General features: G+C 46.8%; 1 protein-coding gene across 3 annotated transcripts in view; it reads left to right on the forward strand.

Moving 5' to 3' along the window:
* DNAJB6 (DnaJ heat shock protein family (Hsp40) member B6) overlaps nt 1-19,430 on the forward strand; it is a 257,593-nt gene that overhangs the window by 63,862 nt on the left and 174,301 nt on the right. For all 3 annotated transcript variants that reach the window (XM_030198684.1, XM_030198675.1, XM_030198693.1), the window contains exon 5: nt 17,301-17,411. In XM_030198684.1, the coding sequence (XP_030054544.1) occupies nt 17,301-17,411 (111 nt within the window). The remainder of the gene's footprint in view (nt 1-17,300; nt 17,412-19,430) is intronic.

Genomic DNA, 19,430 nt, shown 5'->3' on the forward strand with positions numbered 1-19,430 from the left:
GCCCTCTTGGCCAGCTAGCTCCACTGCCTCTTCAGTATTCTCTATCTCCCTTAGCAGGGTGGCTGCAGCTTGTTCGAGCTCCAGAAAAATCTGCCGGGAGGTGGATCCTGGCTTGCCAGTTGTTAACCGGGGTGTTGGAGGCTATAGCAGCTTCACTTTAAAGGCACATAGGTTAGCCCTTTCCCTGCCTTACCCATACCTCTGTTGATGTGGACATATTGCCTTGCTTTCCCTGTCCTTACCCACCAACAGTGGATGCAGTCATATAGGTTCGCCCTTTCCCTGCCTTTCCCACTCATCTGAGCCTCCGGAGTCTTCAATACCTCTGCTTTCCTCACAGCTTAAAAAAAAAAAAAAAAAGTCGCGTCGCGTTTTTAAACGCAGAGATGCTGGAACAGAGGTTTTTGACCTGATTTTCAGCAGGATCGTAGTTGTACACTAGATCCTTTGAGGTAAGAGTGTTTTCCAACTCCTCCGGGGTGGGCCCCGCGATCGGGGCGATTTTGGCGCGAAACCGCCATTTTGGATTTTACCGCCGTTTTTCGGCGATGGCTGCGGACAATGTAAAGCGCTGTTCCACTTGTGGCAAGCACAAATCAGCAGCAGGGCTCTGTAAATCGTGCTGTATTGGCGTAGGAGCCGGCCCGAGCATGGCGAGCGATGTTTCTTCCCGCTCTGAGCTGGCAGCGGGCGCCATTTTGCTTACACCGCATGGCGCGGCCTCCGTGGACACGGAGAGACCTGAGCCGGGTGGGGCACCTCGAGATGAGGTTATTTCAGGAGTGGCTAGCACCGGACAGGATTTGGGTGCCCAGGGTGAGATTTTCTCCCCGGATTTTGTGCTTTTGCTGCATAAAGCATACATGATGAAAAGAGCCCTTCCTCAAGGGTCGCCTGAGGCTCCTCTGATTGCCCCCCCCCCCCCCCCCCCCCGATGGATTCTGGCCTGGGACTGCCCAGTGAGGCTTTTTTCCTGGATGCTTGGCCTAAAGATAAGCGCAGAAGGGTTAATTCCCCTTCAGATTGTGGTGCACCTTCCCCCCCCCCCCCCCCCCCCCGTGGTCGGGGTGTGAGGATTCGGAGAACTCTGACAGACGTTCTTGGTCTGAGGAACCAGAGTCAGGTGCGGATTTACCACAGGATCTGGATGATCCCTCCGCGGTGAGGATTTTCCACCGTGATGAGCTGCCAGCGCTTATTTCAGATATCCTGCAGGCCCTCTCGATTGAAGATCCTGACAGTGGCATGGCCTCCTCGGGTAATCCCAGGATGGCTAGTACCAAGAAAGCTGCTCGGGCCTTCCCTTTGCATGACTCCATCCTAGAGCTTGTTTCGGCTCAGTGGGCTGACCCCGAGGGACCTTTGAGAGTTTCCAGGGCTATGGGGCAGTTATACCCTCTGCGTGAGGGACATATGGCTCGTTTTCAAATGCCTACAGTGGATGCCCTAGTCACTGCGGTGACAAAGAGAACTACCCTCCCTGTTGAAGGAGGTGTTGCCCTGAAGGACGTTCAAGACCATAGGCTGGAAACAGCATTGAAACGGTCCTTTGAAATTGCAGGTCTCACTGTTCGGGCGTCTGCATGCAGCTGTTATGCTGTGAGATCCTGCCTAGCTTGGTTGCAACAGGCAGTGGCTCAGCCCGGAGATGGAGCGGAGCCCTTCTTGGATGTGGCTCCGCGGATGGAGGTGGCCTTGTCCTTTCTGGCTGATGCCCTTTATGACCTTGTCAGAGCTTCGGCTAAACAAATGGCAGTAGCAGTGGCGGCTCGCCGTCGTCTGTGGCTACGACACTGGGCAGCGGACATGGCCTCTAAGCAAAGGTTGGTGAAGTTGCCTTTTCAAGGACTTCTCCTATTTGGTGAGGAGTTAGAGAAAATTGTGAAAGGCCTGGGTGATCCAAAACCCCAGCGCTTGCCCGAAGATAGGCAGAGGCCTTCCTCAAAGGGCCAGGCGGTCCACTCCTCGTACAGACCTCGCTTCCGTGAAGCTAGAAGGTACCGCCCGGGGCGTTCTGCTGGGTTCACTTCACGTGCCCGTGGTCAGCAGAGGAACTCCTTTCGCTCGGACAAGTGTTCCGCAGCCGGTGGCTCAAGACCAGGAGTTCAGGGGCGACCCTCTCAATGATGGTGCGCCGGCCCTCTCGATGCCTGTCATCGGAGGACGGCTTTCCCTCTTTGTCGAGGAGTGGGCCAAGATTTCCTCAGATCAGTGGGTTCTGGACCTGATCAGAGATGGATACAGAATAGAATTCAACGCCCCAGTAAGAGACGTGTTTGTGGAGTCCCGATGCGGTTCTGCCGTCAAACGGGCGGCGGTGGAGGAGGCTTTACCAGGTCTGATTCAGTTAGGGGCAGTGACTCCGGTGCCTCCCACCGAGCAAGGCTGCGGCCGATACTCCATCTGCTTTGTGGTGCCGCGAAAAGGTGGGTCCTTTCGCCCTATTCTGGACTTAAAAGAAGTGAACAAGTCCCTGAGAGTGCGGCATTTCCACATGGAATCCCTGCGCTCCGTCATTGCGGCGGTTCAGCCAGGAGAGTTTCTCACGTCTCTAGACCTGAAAGAAGCTTACTTGCACATACCGATTTGGCCCCCGCACCAGAAGTTTCTGAGGTTTGCGGTGTTGGGAAAACATTTCCAGTTCAGGGCCTTGCCTTTTGGCCTCGCCACAGCTCCCCGAACCTTTTCGAAGGTAATGGTGGTAGTAGCTGCTTTTCTCAGGCGAGAAGGTATCGGGGTTCACCCGTACCTAGACGACTGGCTCATCAGAGCAGACTCTGCAACAGAGAGCTTACAAGCTACAGCCAGAGTGGTCTCAGTACTGCAATCTCTAGGCTGGGTCGTCAATATGGCCAAAAGTCACCTGTCCCCTTCACAATCTCTAGAGTTTTTGGGGGCCAGGTTCGACACAGTCTCGGGCTATGTGTTCCTACCCGAGCTAAGGCGGTGCAAGCTTCAGAATCAGGTCCGTCAGCTCCTTAGGATGCCCCGCCCGCGAGCTTGGGACATTGTCCAGCTGCTGGGATCGATGACAGCCACGATGGAAGTGGTACCCTGGGCGAGAGCATACCTGAGACCTCTACAGTATTCCCTACTCCGGAGATGGTCTCCTATTTCTCAGGATTACCAATGCAGACTTACTTGGCTCCCTGCGGCCCGTCTCAGCATGGAGTGGTGGTTCTCGGACAGCATGCTGCGGCGAGGAATGCCGCTGACGCTCCCCGTTTGGTGCCTAGTGGTAACAGATGCCAGCCTGAAGGGCTGGGGCGCACACTGCAAGGGGAAGCATGCCCAGGGTCTATGGACACCCGAGGAGTCGGAGTGGTCCATCAACCGCCTAGAGTTGAAAGCGGTGTTTCAGGCGCTTCTGGCCTTTCAAGTGACCCTGGAAGGATTGGCTGTCAGAGTGATGTCGGACAACACGACAACGGTGGCCTATATAAATCGACAAGGCGGAACAAGGTGCAGAGCACTAGCCGCGCAGGCCGAACTGATTTGCCACTGGGCCGAGCTGCATCTTCAGTGTCTGTCGGCAGCTCATATTGCAGGTCAGAGCAATGTGCAGGCCGATTATCTGAGCAGGCATCAGATCGATCCAGCAGAATGGAATCTGGCAGACGAAGTATTTCTGCAGATCTGTGCCAAATGGGGCAAGCCCGTGATGGATCTAATGGCGACAAGTGCCAATGCCAAAGTCCCGTGCTTCTTCAGCAGACGGAGAGATCCTCGCTCGGCGGGGTTGGATGCCTTGGCTCAACCCTGGCCTCCGGGTCTACTTTGTGTTTCCCCCATGGCCCTTGATAGGGCGCCTGCTCTTGCGGATTCGGCTGCACCCAGGAGAAGTGGTCCTCATCGCCCCGGATTGGCCAAGGAGACCTTGCTATGCAGACCTCCGACAGATGCTCCTGGAGGCTCCTCTGCCGTTACCTCTGGTACCGAACCTGTTGACTCAGGGACCGGTAGCCATGGAGGACGCCGGCCGCTTTGGTCTTACGGCATGGCTATTGAGAGGGCGCAATTGAGGGATAAAGGTTATTCCAATAAGTTATTTCCACTCTCCTGCAAGCCCGCAAGCGGTCCACTTCCGTGGCTTATGCCAGGATTTGGTGCCTGTTTGAGTCTTGGTGTGCTTTCAGAGCCATTGCTCCAATGCGGGCTCCTGTCTTGCCGATTCTGGACTTTTTGCAGGAAGGTGTACAAAAAGGCTTGGCCTATAATTCCCTGCAGGTGCAGGTGGCAGCGTTGGTCTCCCTTCGTGGTAAGGTGGAAGGCGTGTCTTTGGCTGCTCACCCAGATGTGGCACGGTTTCTTAGAGGGGTGCTTCGGCTCCGACCTCCAGTGCGAGCACCCTGTCCAGCTTGGAACCTGGGGCTAGTTTTGAAAACCCTGCAGGCATCTCCTTTTGAGCCTCTTCGGCGAGCATCGGAGAAAGATTTGACACTGAAGGCTGTTTTTCTGGTGGCCATTACCTCGGCGAGACGGGTGTCAGAGCTCCAGGCGCTGTCCTGTAGAGACCCATTTCTGCAATTTTCAGAGTCCGGAGTCACGGTTCGGACCGTGCCTTCCTTTATGCCTAAGGTGGTTTCAGCCTTTCACCTAAACCAGCCTATTTTCTTGCCCTCTTTTTCAGAGGAAGAGTTTCCAGAATCTTTTGGGCAGCTGCACCTTTTGGATGTGCGCAGGACTCTGCTGCAGTATCTGCGAGTTACTAACTCTTTCAGGACTTCTGATCATCTGTTTGTTTTGCTATCCGGTTCTCGCAGAGGGTCTCCAGCGTCTAAAGCCACTATTGTCCGCTGGCTCAAAGAAACTATCTTTTCAGCTTATCTGCTGGCCGGCAGGGTTCTGCCTGTAGCCTTTAAGGCACATTCTACTAGAGCGATTTCTTCCTCTTGGGCTGAAACTGGAGCACTCTCTCTTCAAGAGATATGCAGTGCAGCAACATGGGCTTCTAAGCTCTCCTTTGCCCGACATTACAGGCTGGATGTGGCTGCCAGGAGGGATGTGCGTTTTGGTGCACAAGTGCTAGAGCGTGGTGTGGCTTGTTCCCACCCTATCTAGGGATTGCTTTGTTACATCCCATACGTAATGGCTTCATCTGCTTGATGACAAGGAAGGGAAAATTAGGTTCTTACCTTGGTAATTTTCTTTCCTTTAGTCATAGCAGATGAAGCCATGAGCCCTCCCTGTATGATTGTCTGTATGCTGTGAATCTGTTTTTCAGGTTCTGTTCTAATTTCCTGAAGTTCCTTCCTTGGGAGAAAGTTGGAAAACAATCTTCAGGATTCATGTTCAGTTTAAATTTAGGAGGATGTGTTCATTCCCTCCAGCATGTTTTTTTTGGAGGATGTGTTGATTCTCTCCAGGAGGCGCGTGTGTTCCCCTCCAGTTATATAAATAGGAGGATGAGTTCATTCCCTCCAGTGTGTTGGGAGGATGTGTGATTCCCTTCAGGAGGCGCGTGTGTTCCCCTCCAGTTATATAAATAGGAGGATGAGTTTATTCCCTCCAGGGGGATGTGCATTCCCTCCTTTATGAGTTCATGCCCTTGTGATGGGCCATCGTTCGCTGTGAGGAAAGCTCTTGTGATTCCCATTGCGGTTTGCCATACTGCTTTGGAAGCTTCAAATACTGAAGAGGCAGTGGAGCTAGCTGGCCAAGAGGGCACTGTGAAAGTTTGAGTGCTCTCTATCTCCCCTGCTGGTTGATGGACATAACCCATACGTAATGGCTTCATCTGCTATGACTAAAGGAAAGAAAATTACCAAGGTAAGAACCTAATTTTCCCATAGTGCAGAGAGAACAGGCTAAGCTTAGCATAGTAATGGGGTAGTGTGGATAGGTAATATAATAAGGGAGAAGGAGTAGAGGAGGTAGAAAGAGGTGCTGGTTTTAGGTTAGATTGAGATAATCAAGGGATAGGGTCAGGGTGAACATAGGGAAAAAAATTGGAGGAGGCGTAGTCTGAATCATTGTCGTTGTCTTAGGATCAGGTGATGAATAGGTAGATTTGTAGGATTAGGTTATGGCGTTTGGATAAGCTTTCTTGAATAGATGGGTTTTCAGCGATTTTCTGAAGGATAGGTGGTTTTTAATAGAGCGAATGGGTCTGTGTAGGCGTTCGAGAGTTGACTGCCTTTGAAGGAGAAGCTGGAATCATACAAGGATTTATACTTGAGCCCTTTGCAGCTAGGGTAGTGCAGGTTCAGGTAATTCCGAGAGGATTCAGAAGTGTTTCTGGTGGGTAGGTCGATCAAGCTGGTCATGTAACTCGGAGATTCTCCATGGATGATCCCGTGAATCAGTGTATGAGCCTTGAAATTTATTCGTTCTTTAATAGGGAGCCAATGAAGCCTTTCACGAAGGGGTGATGCCACTCTCAAATCGTGATTTACCAAAAATACGTCTCGCTGCAGTGTTTTGGGCAGTCTGGAAATCCTTCAAGATTTGGGCCTTACAGCCTATAAAAATATTGTTGCAGTAGTCCACATGGGTAAGCACGGTGGATTGTACCAAGTTGTGAAATGTTTTCAGGGGGAGATAAGGTTTAATGCGTTTCAGTATCCAAAGCATGTTGAACATTTTCTTCGTAGTGGATTTTGCGCGAGTTTCAAGTGAAAGATGCTTATCTAGTGTCACTTCAAGAATTTTCAGGTTGTTGGATATAGGGATTGTGACATCAGGGGTACTAAGAGTAGTTGGGAGGAGTGAAGAGTGTTGGGATGAGAGGATTAGGCATTGTGTTTTCTCTTTGTTCAGTTTCATCATGAAGGCGTTGGCCCAAGAGGTTAAGATGTTCATCATAAGATTGAAGAGGATCGGAGATAGAGGAGATCCCTGGGGTACACCACAAACTGATGACCAAGGAGAAGAGATTGTTGAAGTTGATTTAACTTGGTAGGATCTTGTTGTGATAAAGGCCTTTATCCATTTGATGATGTTTCCGCTGATACCTAGTTTATCCAGTAGTTTTCTAAGAACATAATGATTTACCATGTCAAATGCACCAGACAAGTCGAATTGTAGAAGAAGAATGTTGTTTCCGATTGAAATTTCTTTTTCGAATATAGATGTTAAAGTGAGTAGCACAGTATCTGTGCTATGGGCAGGACGGAATCCCGATTGCGACTCATGCAGAATGGAGAATTTATTCATGCAGTCATTGATTTGAGAGGTTACCCTGTTTTCCATGAGTTTGATTAGTAAGGGGATGGAGGCGACAGGGCAGTAGTTGGTAATATCGCTCGTTGATTTCTTGGGGTTTTTGGGTATTGGTGTAAGTAGTATACTACCATGTTCTGTAGGGAAGGAGCCTTGTTGGAGCAGGAAGTTGAGATGGGAGGTGAGATCTGTAATAAAGCGTACAGGGGCTTCAATGAAATGATTTGACTATACATCGTATTGGCTTGAAGAAGCCAACCAGATGATCAATGTGGAATAATGAATTAGACGAGTAATATCTGGGGATAATCAGGTTAATACCATGGTTTTTATTTTCTGTTTACTTTTTAATTGATCTCCTTATCTTGTTTCACTCTCCCTATTTAGTGGTCTAAGGAAGAGAATAGAATTGCCTGATAGAAATAATTCCTGCATATTACTTTCTCTGTATTTCCAGCAAGTTGTTTTATCGCTTGTAAAAATTTAAATGATTATTTAAAAAAAAAAAAAAAAAAAAGTGTACAGGGGCATCTTCCATTAAGTAGTTAGGACAGGGGTCAAGATGGCATTTGGATCTGGAGAGTTTAGAGATCGTCAGAGAGACTTCTTCAGTGGGGGGGGGGGGGGGGGGGGGGCGAAATTCGTCCATGAACGGTCAACTGGAATTTCTTCCATGGTGGGGTCCAGTTCATCGAGAGAGGTTTTGATGTTATAGTCTTGTGGAATTGTGTTACAGAGATTGATAATTTTGTCCTTGAAGTGTCTGGCCAGCTGGTCAGCAGATGGACAGTTCGTGGGTGAGGTAGTGACTGGATTGCTGTTTAGAAGGTTTTTTATAAGTTGATAGTTTTTTTTCCTTGTCATCAGCAGCAGATGAATCCATTACGAATGAGTTGTGTCCACCTACCAGCAGGGGGAGATAGAGAACACTGAAAACCATAGTGCCTCTAGGACGGCTAGCTCCATCTGCCTCTCAGTATTTCTCTATCTCCCAGCAGGGTTGGATGCAGCTTGTTCAGCTCCTTGAAGATTCTGCCTGGGGTGGCTCCTGTGCTTTGCCAGTTGTAGCAGGGGTGTTGTGTCTAAGTGGAGCCCACTTTAAAGGCACATAGGTTCGCCCTTTCCCTGCCTTTCCCACCCTCTTCTGCCTCCGGAGTACCTCTGTAGCTGTTTGCCTCCAACTTTCCTCACAGCGTTAAAAAAAAAAAAAAAATCGCACTTTGACAGCGCTGCTATTTCTGAGGCTTTTCCTGACTGTGCAGCGTGACCGGAGCTTGTGGACTCGGTCCTTTGAGGTAAGGGCAGTACTTAGGTCCTCCGGGAAGGGCCCGTGGACGGCGTTCCAATTGGGGTGATTTTGGCGCGAAGCTGCCATTAAGAATTTTATTCCGCCGTTTTTTGGCGATGGCTGCTGAGGGAGTTAAGCACTGTTCCCATTGTGGCAAGCGCAGATCAGCAGCAGGGCTCTGTAAAACGTGCTATTTAGACGGGAGGTCAGGGTGAATTTTTCTCACCTGAGTTTGTGCTTATTTTACATAAAGCCTTCATGCTGAAAAGAGCTCTGCCGCTGGTGTCTGACACTGCGTTGCTACCTGGTCCCCCTCCGACTGATGATGGCCCGGGACTGATGTCAGACGTGGATTCCCCTGAGCGTTGGATGCACGCTAAGCTTAGACGGGTAAATTCCCCGTCAGAGAGTGGCGCACCCCCCTTCCCCCCCCCCCCCCCCCCCAATAGTCGGGCTGTGAGGACTCTGAGGGATCTGGCAGGCCTTCGTGGTCTGAGGAGCCAGAGGAAGGTGCCGGATTGCCACTGGATCTGGATGATCCCACTGCGGTTCGGATTTTCTACCGCGATGAGCTGCCAGCGCTTATCTCTGATGCCTTACAGGCCCTCTCTATTGATGATCCTGTTAAAGGTGAGGCCTCCTCTGGTAATCCGAGGATGGCGAGTACTAAGAAGCCTGCTGGAGCCTTTCCTTTGCATGACTCCATCCAAGAGCTTATTTCTGCTCAATGGGCTGACCCAGAGGGGCCCTTGAAAGTGGCCAGGGCGATGGGGCGTCTTTAACCTCTGAGTGAGGAGCACTTGGCCCGTTTTGGGATGCCTAAAGTGGATGCCTTAGTCACGGCGGTGACAAAAAAGACCACCCTCCCAGTAGAGGGAGGGGTCGCCCTGAAGGACATTCAGGACCGGCGGCTGGAATCAGCGCTAAAACGGTCCTTTGAGATTTCGGGCCTAGTCTTAAGGACGTCTGTTTGCAGTTCTTATGCTGCTCGAGCCTGCCTCTCTTGGTTACAACAGGCAGTGGAACAGCCCATGGATGGTGCGGACTCCCTCGCTGAGGTTGCACTGCGAATGGAGTCGGCCTTGTCATTTTTAGCTGACGTCCTCTATGATCTGGTCAGAGCTTCAGATGTCTGTGGTGGTGTCCGCCCGCCCCTTCTATGGCTACGGCATTGGGCGGCTGACATGGCCTCTAAGCAAAGGCTGGTGAAGTTGCCTTTTCGGGCCTTCTGTTATTTGGAGAGAAGTTGCAGAAGATTGTTAAAGACCTGGGGGATGCTAAACCCCAGAGGTTACCTGAGGATAGGCCGCGGCCTTCTTCTAAGGGTCAGGTGGTTCCCTCCTCGCTTCCGTGAAGCTAGAAGGTATCGCCCAGGACGCTCTTCTGTGTTTACTCAACGTGCCCGTTTTCAGCAGAGGAACTCCTTTCGCTCGGACAAACGCTCCACAGCGGCAGGCTCAAGGCCAGGAGTTCAGGGCCGTCCTCCACAATGATGGGACGCCGGTCCACTCCTCCTTTACAGCTGTAGGAGGACGCCTTTCCCTCTTTCTCGAGGAGTGGACCAAGATTACCTCAGATCAGTGGGTCCAGGACCTGATCAGAGAAGGTTACCGATTGGAATTCAGTGCCCCGGTGAGAGACGTGTTTGTGGAGTCCCGATGCGGCACTGCCGTCTAATGGGCGGCAGTAGGGGTGACCTTACAAGTCTTGTTGCACCTTGGAGTGGTGATCCCTGTTCTTCCCGCCGAATACGGCGTTACTCCCTCCCTGATTGACTCTGTTTTGTGTTCATTTTTTCCTGCAGACATGTGCCCTCATTGGGAGAAGTTGGAAAACAGTCTTCAGGATTTCTGTTTTACTACAGGAGGTTGAGTTCGTCCCTCCTTTGTGTTATTGCTCCTGTTCTGGGGCGTTCGCTGTGAGGAAAGTTCATGTTATGCTACTTTGCGGTTTAACACTGCTTTGGAAGCTTCAAAATACTGAGAGGCAGATGGAGCTAGCCGTCCTAGAGGCACTATGGTTTTCAGTGTTGTCTATCTCCCCTTGCTGGTAGGTGGACACAACCCATTCCTAATGGATTCATCTGCTGTGACTAAAGGAAAGAAAATTACCAAGGTAAGAACCTAATTTTCCCTTATGTCTGTGCCGGTGGTAGTAATTTGTTGCGTGTAGTAGGATCTTTTGGCTTGTTTAATGGCATTTTTTGTAATTCCTTTATGACTGTTTCCATGTGATGAGGGTGAGATTGTTTTTTGATTTGCTCCATGTTTTTTCAAGTTTCCTGGTTTGTGATTTTAGGTTTTTTTAGCAGGCCGTTAAACCAAGGTGCCGGTTTGTGCCTGCGTAAGGTTTTGTTGCGTAGTGGTGCAATTCCGTCCAGTATAAGTTTGCATCTCTTGTCCCAGTCTGTGAGGAAGTGGATTGAGTTTGGTTGTGCTGACCAGCTGTTATTGTAGATTTGTTGCCAGAAGTTTTCCTTGTCTATCAATCCCCTTGTTTTGATTATTATAGGGTCTTGTGTTTTAGGCAGGCCTTTTTTACACGTATAAGGATAGGGTCAGTTTAAAATGGTCAGACCAATTGATGTCAGATATGAGAAAGTTTTGGTCCAAAGAGAATTTGTAAGAGATGATGTCGAGCGAGTGACCTTTGATGTGAGTTGGTTTCATTGGAGGGAGAATGAGGTCGCAAAGGTGAAGGAGGTCCATACATTTGTGTGTGTTTGTTGAATTGGAATCCTCTAGGTGTAGATTTAAGTCTCCAATTAATAATACATTGGGATTATTGATGCATGCGTTCGATATAAAGTCCATAAAGGCAGATTGGTTGTTATTCCAATTTGTTGTGTGTGTGTGTGTGGGGGGGGGGGGAGGTCTGTAGAATAGGATACAGGTTAGATGATTACATAGAGTGGGACTGTGAAGTTTGAATGAGGTAATTTCTAGTTGTGGTGTAATGGTTTCAGAGATGGGCTCAGGGGAAAAATATGATCTGTAGATGAGCGCAATGCCGCCACATCTTTTTCCATTTCTGGTCCAGTGTAAGATTTTATAGCCAGGGAGGCATAGGTCAAGTATGATGGGATCATTTGAGTCGCGGACCCAGGTTTCGGTGAGGAATAATAGGTCAAGATTATCTGATGTAATGCAGTCTGTAATGGTTTCAGTTTTGTGGACTGCTGATCTGGCATTGATATATCCCACTCGGATGGATATGTATGGTTCCTCATTATGAGGGGATGGATGGATTTTGATTAGTTGTCTTGTTCTAGTTATCTTAGGTTTAGGTGAAGAAGTTTCTGGTTTTGGTGATGGATGCTTGAGTGATGGCATATTTCTTTGGTTGTAGTTAGTGCGAGGAGATGTGATAGTTTTGGTGGTTGTTTTGTGACAGTGAAGGACTGGTATGATATTGATTTTTGAAGGGGAGGCGTTAAGTATTGCGTGGATGATAGCGAATGAGTAGCTGATGATGAGTAGTTTTAAGAGGATCATGGTTCTGGATATATGAGATATGTAATATAGGGTGGTTAGGTACTTGTTTGTCCGGTTGAGCCGAGAGGTATAGGAGAGTGATGGGATGGAGAGTAATATTAATGAGAGAAAGCACAGTGCAGGGGGGGGGGGGGACGCAGGTGAGTAGGAGATTGAACAGCAGAGCTATTATGAGATAGTACCAAACTATGCACTTTCAACTAACTAGAGTCAAAGCAAACTATACACTTACAACTAACTAGAAGTCAAAGCAAAGATAGATATTCAGGGACAGATTAAAGTGTACACATCTTACAGCATTAGGAATAAGAACAATACACTAATTGCCAATTGGTGGTGGTTGGACACAGACCTGAGGAGCCGAAGGATGACAATACTGCCACTTGAACACGCAGGGAATTATAGGCCAAGCCTTTTTGTAAACCATCCTGCAGAAAGTCAAATATTGGCAAGACAGAAGCCCGCATGGGTGTGATCGCTTTAGAAGCACACCAAGCCTCAAACTGGCACCAGATCCGCGCATAGGCACGGAAGCGGAACGCTTGCGGGCCAGCAAGAGAGTGGAGATGACCTTGTTAGAATAGTCCTTGTCTCTCAGTTGCGCCCTCTCAATAGCCATGCCGTAAGACCAAAGCGGCATGGAACCTCCATGGTCACGGGGCCCTGCGTCAACAGGTTCGGAACCAGAGGCAAAGGAAGGGGAGCCTCCACCAGCATCTGCCGGAGGTCCGCATACCACGGCCGCCTGGGCCAATCTGGGGCAATGAGGAATCACCACTCCTTGATGTAGCCGAATTTGCAGGAGGAGCCGCCCTATTAAGGGCCAAGGAGGGAACACATATAGGAGGCATCCAACCCCGCCGAGCGAGGATCATTCCGTCTGCTGAGAAAGGACGGGACTTTGGCATTTGTGCTTTACGCCATAAGATCCATTACGGACTACCTTTCCTTTATATCCGAAGACCTGGTTGCTGGGTTTAAGAATAAGCAGGGTCTCAGATGGCAAACTAAGCTTAAAAGATTGTGCTCAGCAGTGATCATGTGTGAGATAGCAGGCAAATAGAAGCAGCCCATGGGCCCATCTATGTCTGACTGGACACACAAATTGATTTTGGTGTGTGATATGGAACAATTGATCAACATAAGGGTCGTTTTTGACCTGAATCATGAGGAATGGGCTCTCCTAGATCTTGTTCTTTTAGAGGGGATGGGATAGGACTTTAAGGGAAGGGGGGATTTTGATGTTAATGTTTTATTGAAGAAACAACATTAGATGTTGGTGGATTTTTCATATGGTGGGGGGAGTTGGGAGAGTTTGGTGTTTGTTTTTGTTATGTGAAACATTTGATAAAAATTTATTGATACAAACAAGTGTGCACCCTTGTCTACTCTTTGAGTTATTTGCTGTGGTAAACTCCTTTCTCCGAGGATAAGCAGGCTGCTTGTTCTCACAACTGGGTGACGTCCACGGCAGCCCCGACCGGAATCTTCCTAGCAACAAAAGCTTGCTAGAGCCTTCAATCCGCGCGAGGGCGCCCGCACTGTGCATGCGCGGCCATCAGCTTCCTGCCCGTTGCACGAGAGCCCCGTCAGTTTTGCTCTTTCCGCGGTAGAGAGTGGTTATTTTGGCTGTCTCTCTGTGTGTGCCATGAGAAAGAGCCTTCGTTTAGCCGCGAGTTTTTGCGTTTTCTCTTCTTTTTAAAAAAAAAAAAGTCCCTTATTTTTCTTTTAGTGTTGGGCCCTCTTTACGTTTTCTTTCGCCGCTGTCATGGCCCCTTTTGTGCTGCGCGTTCACGTTGCTCCTTTTTAGTGCCTTTTTCTTGGCACCATCGCAAATTTTTACTTCGCCACCATGCTCCTTATACTAAATTTAATCATAGTAGAGTAGTCTTCCGCACTCACCCTAAGTTCCTGCCAAAGGTGGTGTCGGAGTTCCATCTGACACAGTCAGTTATCTTGCCAACATTTTTTCCCTGTCCTCATACCCGCCCTGCTGAACGTCAGTTGCATACATTGGACTGGAAGAGAGCATTGGCCTTCTTTGTGGAGCGGGCAAGCCCCTTCAGACAGTTCGCCCAAATGTTTGTTTCTTTCGACCCCAACAGAAGGGGAGTTGCTGTCGGGGAAACGCACCATTTCAAATTGGTTAGCAGAGAGGTGTGGTAGCCGTGTTAGTCCACTCTTAAAGGTTATCAATAGAAATCAAACAAAATAAAACATGGAAAAGAAAATAAGATGATACCTTTTTTATTGGACATAACTTAATACATTTCTTGATTAGCTTTCGAAGGTTGCCCTTATTCCTCAGATCGGAAATAAGCAAATGAGGTAGCAGGTAGTATATATGAGAGAAACATCAAAGCATTACTTTGACAGTCTGACAGAGTGGGAGGGTGGGGGTATGCATGGGGACATCAAAGCATTTCATTGATATTCTAACAGAATGGGTGTTGGTAGGTGAGAGGAGGGTAATAAACAGAGAAATACAGCTTTATGTTTTATAATGAGTTAGAAAACCCAGATCCTTATTAAGTCCTGTTTGTTGGGTGTCAAAATATTCAGTCATTCTTATTTCAAAGTTCTTACGTTCCTGTATTGTTTTAAAATTACCTTTCAGTATTCTTACTGTGAAATCACTCGTGCAGTGTTCTGGTCTTGTGAAGTGTTGGCCCACAGGGGTGGGGGCCTGACTGGCACAGGCTATTTTCATGAGATGTCTGTGCAGATTGAATCTTGTCTTAAGCATCTGGCCTGTTTCTCCAATATAGCATCCTTCGTTACATTTCTTACACTGAATGATATATACCACATTGGAAGATGAGCATGTAAAAGTCCTTTATGCTGAATATTTTTCCTTTGTGAATGACTGTGGGGTGTTGTGAAATGTTTTGGCATAGTTTGCAGCTGGCTGTGTTACACGAGAACGTGCCCTTTTCTTTTTCCGTCTGTGTTGGAAGTTTAATTCTGATCAGCTTGTGTTTTAAAATTTGGTGGCTTTTTGAAGGCCAGCACTGGTGGGGGGGATGGGAATATCTCTTTCAGTAATTCATCTTCCTGAAGTTGTGGCTGTAGGTCTCTTTTGATTTTTCTCAGTTTCTCCAGCTCTGGGTTGTATGTCACTACAAGGGAAATTCTTTCATTGGCTTTTTTTTCTTAGTACTGTAGCAGATTTTCCCTGGGTGTTTTGAGGGAGGAGGCAATATTCTTAGAGATTATTTTGGGGTTGTAGCCTTTCTGTTTGAAGGACGCAGTCAGGGTATCAAGGTGTCTGTCTCTATCCTCTGGGTCCGAGCAGATACGGTGGTATCTTGTGGCTTGGCTGTAAATAATGGATCTTTTTGTATGTGAAGGGTGGAAGCTGGAGTTGTGGAGGTAGCTGCATCTGTCTGTGGGTTTCTTGTATATAGATGTTTGCATACAGCCATCACTGATTGAGACTGTGGTGTCCAAAAAATTGACTTTTTCTGGGGAGTAGTCAATTTTGAATCTGATTGTAGGATGGTATATATTGAAGGAATAGTAAAATTGTTTCAGAGTTTCTTCCCCCTCCGTCCAAATCATAAAAGTCATCGATGTACCGGTAGTATTTTAGAGGTTTGGTCTGGTATGTATTCAGAAATGTCTCTTCCAGCTCAGCCATAAAAAGGTTGGCATATTGGGGTGCTGTCCTGGTGCCCATTGCAGTGCCCATTATTTGTAGATAGATATCATTGTTAAAGTGGAAGTAGTTGTGAGTTAAAATGAATTTGATTAATTTTGTAATAGTTTCTGGTGAGTATAGATTGTCCAGTGTGGATTTTTTTAGGAGTCTTCCACATGCAGCTATTCCATCCGCATGTGGAATGTTGCTGTATAGTGATTCTACATCCATCGTGACCAGAAGGGTGTTTGGTGGTAATTGTTTGATATTTTTCAATTTATTCAGAAAGTCTGTGGTGTCTTGTATGAAGCTGTTAGTTTTGTGCACGAGAGGTTTCAGAATTCCCTCTATGAGTCCAGATATTTCCTCCGTGAGCGTGCCAATACCTGATATGATTGGTCTGCCCAGGTTTCCAGGTTTGTGGATTTTGGGTAACATGTAGAATGTGCCCACAGAAGGCTGGTTTGCTATGAGTTTCTTCAGATGTGGCTGTGCTTGTGTAGGAAATGTTCTGATGAGATCTTTTAGCTGCTTTGTATAATCCTGTGTTGGGTCCTCAGTTAGTTTCCTGTAGTATTTGTTGTCTGAGAGCTGTCTGTGTCCCTCTTCAATGTATTTTTGTATGTCCATAATTACCACTGCGCCTCCTTTGTCTGCGGGTTTGATGATAATGCGTTCGTTAGTTTGTAGAGTTCTTATGGCCGCTCTTTCTGGTGGGGTTAGCAGATTGCATTTTCTTCACTTATGCCCAAGCTGGGCTGACTCTTGAGGGTCATGTCACGGCTCATAGTGTTCGAGCCATGGCAGCGTCAGTGGCCCACTTGAAGTCAGCCACTATAGAAGAGATTTGCAAGGCTGCAACGTGGTGTTCAGTCCACACATTCACATCTCACTACTACCTTCAGCAGGATACCCGATGTGACAGTCGGTTTGGGCAGTCGGTGCTGCAGAATCTGTTTGGGGTTTAGAATCCAACTCCACCCCCCATAGGCCCATTTTTGTTCTGTTCCAGGCTGCACTCTGTTAGATGTTTTCTTTGTAGGTCAATCTCTGTTATGTCCTCGCCGTTGCGAGGCCCAATTGAACTTTTGTTTGTTGTTTTTAGTGAGCCTGGGGGCTAGGGATATCCCCCAGTCGTGAGAACAAGCAGCCTGCTTGTCCTCGGAGAAAATGAAGATATATACCTGTAGCAGGTATTCTCCGAGGACAGCAGGCTGATTGTTCTCACATACCCACCTGCCTCCCGTTTGGAGTTGTCTTTCTTTCTTTGCTTTATCAAACTGACGGTGCTATTGCGCGACGGGAAGCTGATGGCCGCGCATGCACGGTGCGGGCTCCCTCGTGCGATCGAAGGCTCTAGGAAGCTTTTTTTGCTAGGAAGATTCCGGTCTTTGGGCTGCCGTGGACATCACCCAGTCGTGAGAACAATCAGCTTGCTGTCCTCGGAGAATACCTGCTACAGGTATGAATCTTCATTTTCTGCATCATACAACTAATTGTGTTCATACAGGAGTTTCTAAGTGTCGTGCTTCTGCCTACATGTAGCACTGGTCTTCTAAATTAGTCTAACAAAATTGTCTTGTGGTAAAATCAAAGGTATTTAAAAATTGTTTACTTGTTTCTGTATCATTCTGTTGTGTGCATAAAACAGCTATAAATGCAAATCTTAATGTGCTTATCAATCAGTCTGTTAATAATTGTTTGTATGTCCACACAGGAGGAAGTCATTTTGATAATCCATTTGAATATGGTTTTACGTTCCGTAACCCAGAAGATGTTTTCAGGGAGTTCTTTGGAGGAAGGGATCCATTTTCATTTGACTTCTTTGGTAAGTTGGCAAACCTTTTTTTTCCCGCCCCCTTAATATCCTATCCATTGTATGAAAATGAGTTATGCTAGTGTCCTATTGCATCATGAGGATTCAGAAACATTGTTTCAGGATCTGTCAGTGGTACTTTCTGTCTATGTTCTGTAAAAGAAAACAGTAAATGTAAATCTTAAAAGTTGCAATAATTAATTTTTTTTCTTAACTCAAGCCATAATGCTGTTTTGTCCATATCTGTATAATTTCTCATAGCTATTTATACTTTATGCATTGTTAGCCACATGCAGCCAAGGGTACTTATGACCCTGCTTTCCTTTCCATTTCTTAATTGAGCGCTAAATGTCTTTCTCCTCTATAGCTAAAAAAAAAGTTTTTTAAAATAAAGGATACAACTTAACTTAACATGTATACCCTGGAGGAAAGGAGGAACAGGGGTGATATGATACAGACGTTCAAATATTTGAAAGGTATTAATCCGCAAATGAATCTTTTCCGGAGATGGGAAGGTGGTAGAACGAGAGGACATGAAATGAGATTGAAGGGGGGCAGACTCAGGAAAGATGTCAGGAAGTATTTTTTCACGGAGAGGATGGTGGACGCTTGGAATGCCCTCCCGCGGGAGGTGGTGGAGATGAAAACGGTAACGGAGTTCAAACATGCGTGGGATATGCATAAAGGAATCCTGTGCATAAGGAATGGATCCTCAGAAATTTAGCTGAAATTGGGTGGCGGAGCAGGTGGGGGGAAGAGGGGTTGGTGGTTGGGAGGCTAGGATAGGGGAGGGCAGACTTATACGGTCTGTGCCAGAGCCGATGATGGGAGGCGGGACTGGTGGTTGGGAGGCGGGAAATACTGCTGGACAGACTTATACGGTCTGTGCCCTGAAGAGGACAGGTACAAATTCAAGGTAAAGTATACACATATGAGTTTGTCTTGGGCAGACTGGATGGACCATGCAGGTCTTTTTCTGCCGTCATCTACTATGTTACTATGTTAAATGGCATTGCATTATGTTAAAATGTTACATGAGCATCTACAGAATTTTAAAGAGGGAGCTAATTTTTTGTTATCTTGTAACTTTCAGGAGATTACTTGCTATAGACTAGAATCTCTTCTTAAAGGTGGTTAATAAATCCCAATAAATAAATATATATCATATGGAATATAAATAGAGTACAATAAACAATTTATATTCTGCTGCACTTTTACAATACAAAAGACAAATCTTAGCAACTTTACTACTTATTTCCAATAACTCTGAAAAAAAAAGTTTTAATTTTCTTTGAAACTGCATATATTGTGACTTCAATCTAATTTGTAGGGACAAGAAATTCCAACACAGTGCAGCCTGATAACAGAAGAGATTTTTAAAATGTTTTAACTTTAATACCTAACACTGATGGAAAATAGTTGTCGAGACACCTGCCTTTGTGTCAGTCTTCCCATAAAAGGCAGAGGCAGTAATGAATACATATAAGGTGGAACACAGTAAAAAATAAGTATTAATCACCATACAAAGTTTAAAACAGACTTTAGTATTAATTGGGAGTCACTCAAAAGGGGAGATACATTACCAAACTTCTTTGCCTCACATTGCATGTGAAGCAGCCATATTTAATAGCAGGCATTTTAATAGTTGCAAAGTACTTGCATAAAGAAGATCACAGTAATCTAAATGTGGTTAAAATCAATAATTGGACCAAAAGTCTAAAATGCTTAGGAAAGAAATCTTCTAATATTTATTTTATTTTATTTTTATTTTTTATTTTTTTTTATTTTTTGTTACATTTGTACCCCGCGCTTTCCCACTCATGTTTAATATGCCACTGCTGTTGCGACTTAAAGAAAATTTCTTAAGTGCATTAACTCGATGATACATTTTCCAATTACTCAAAAAAAATCTGCTAAAACTTAATTTAAAAGCAGTCCCTTGTACTATCATACCTTATTCATTAAGGATGGTGGCAGAGAGCCCAGCCACAAGACCATAGCCTTTTCTTTATTCAGCTTCAAGCGAAAGAG

Source organism: Microcaecilia unicolor, chromosome 1, assembly GCF_901765095.1.
Source record: "Microcaecilia unicolor chromosome 1, aMicUni1.1, whole genome shotgun sequence".
In the NCBI taxonomy this organism is placed as follows: Eukaryota; Metazoa; Chordata; class Amphibia; order Gymnophiona; family Siphonopidae; genus Microcaecilia; species Microcaecilia unicolor.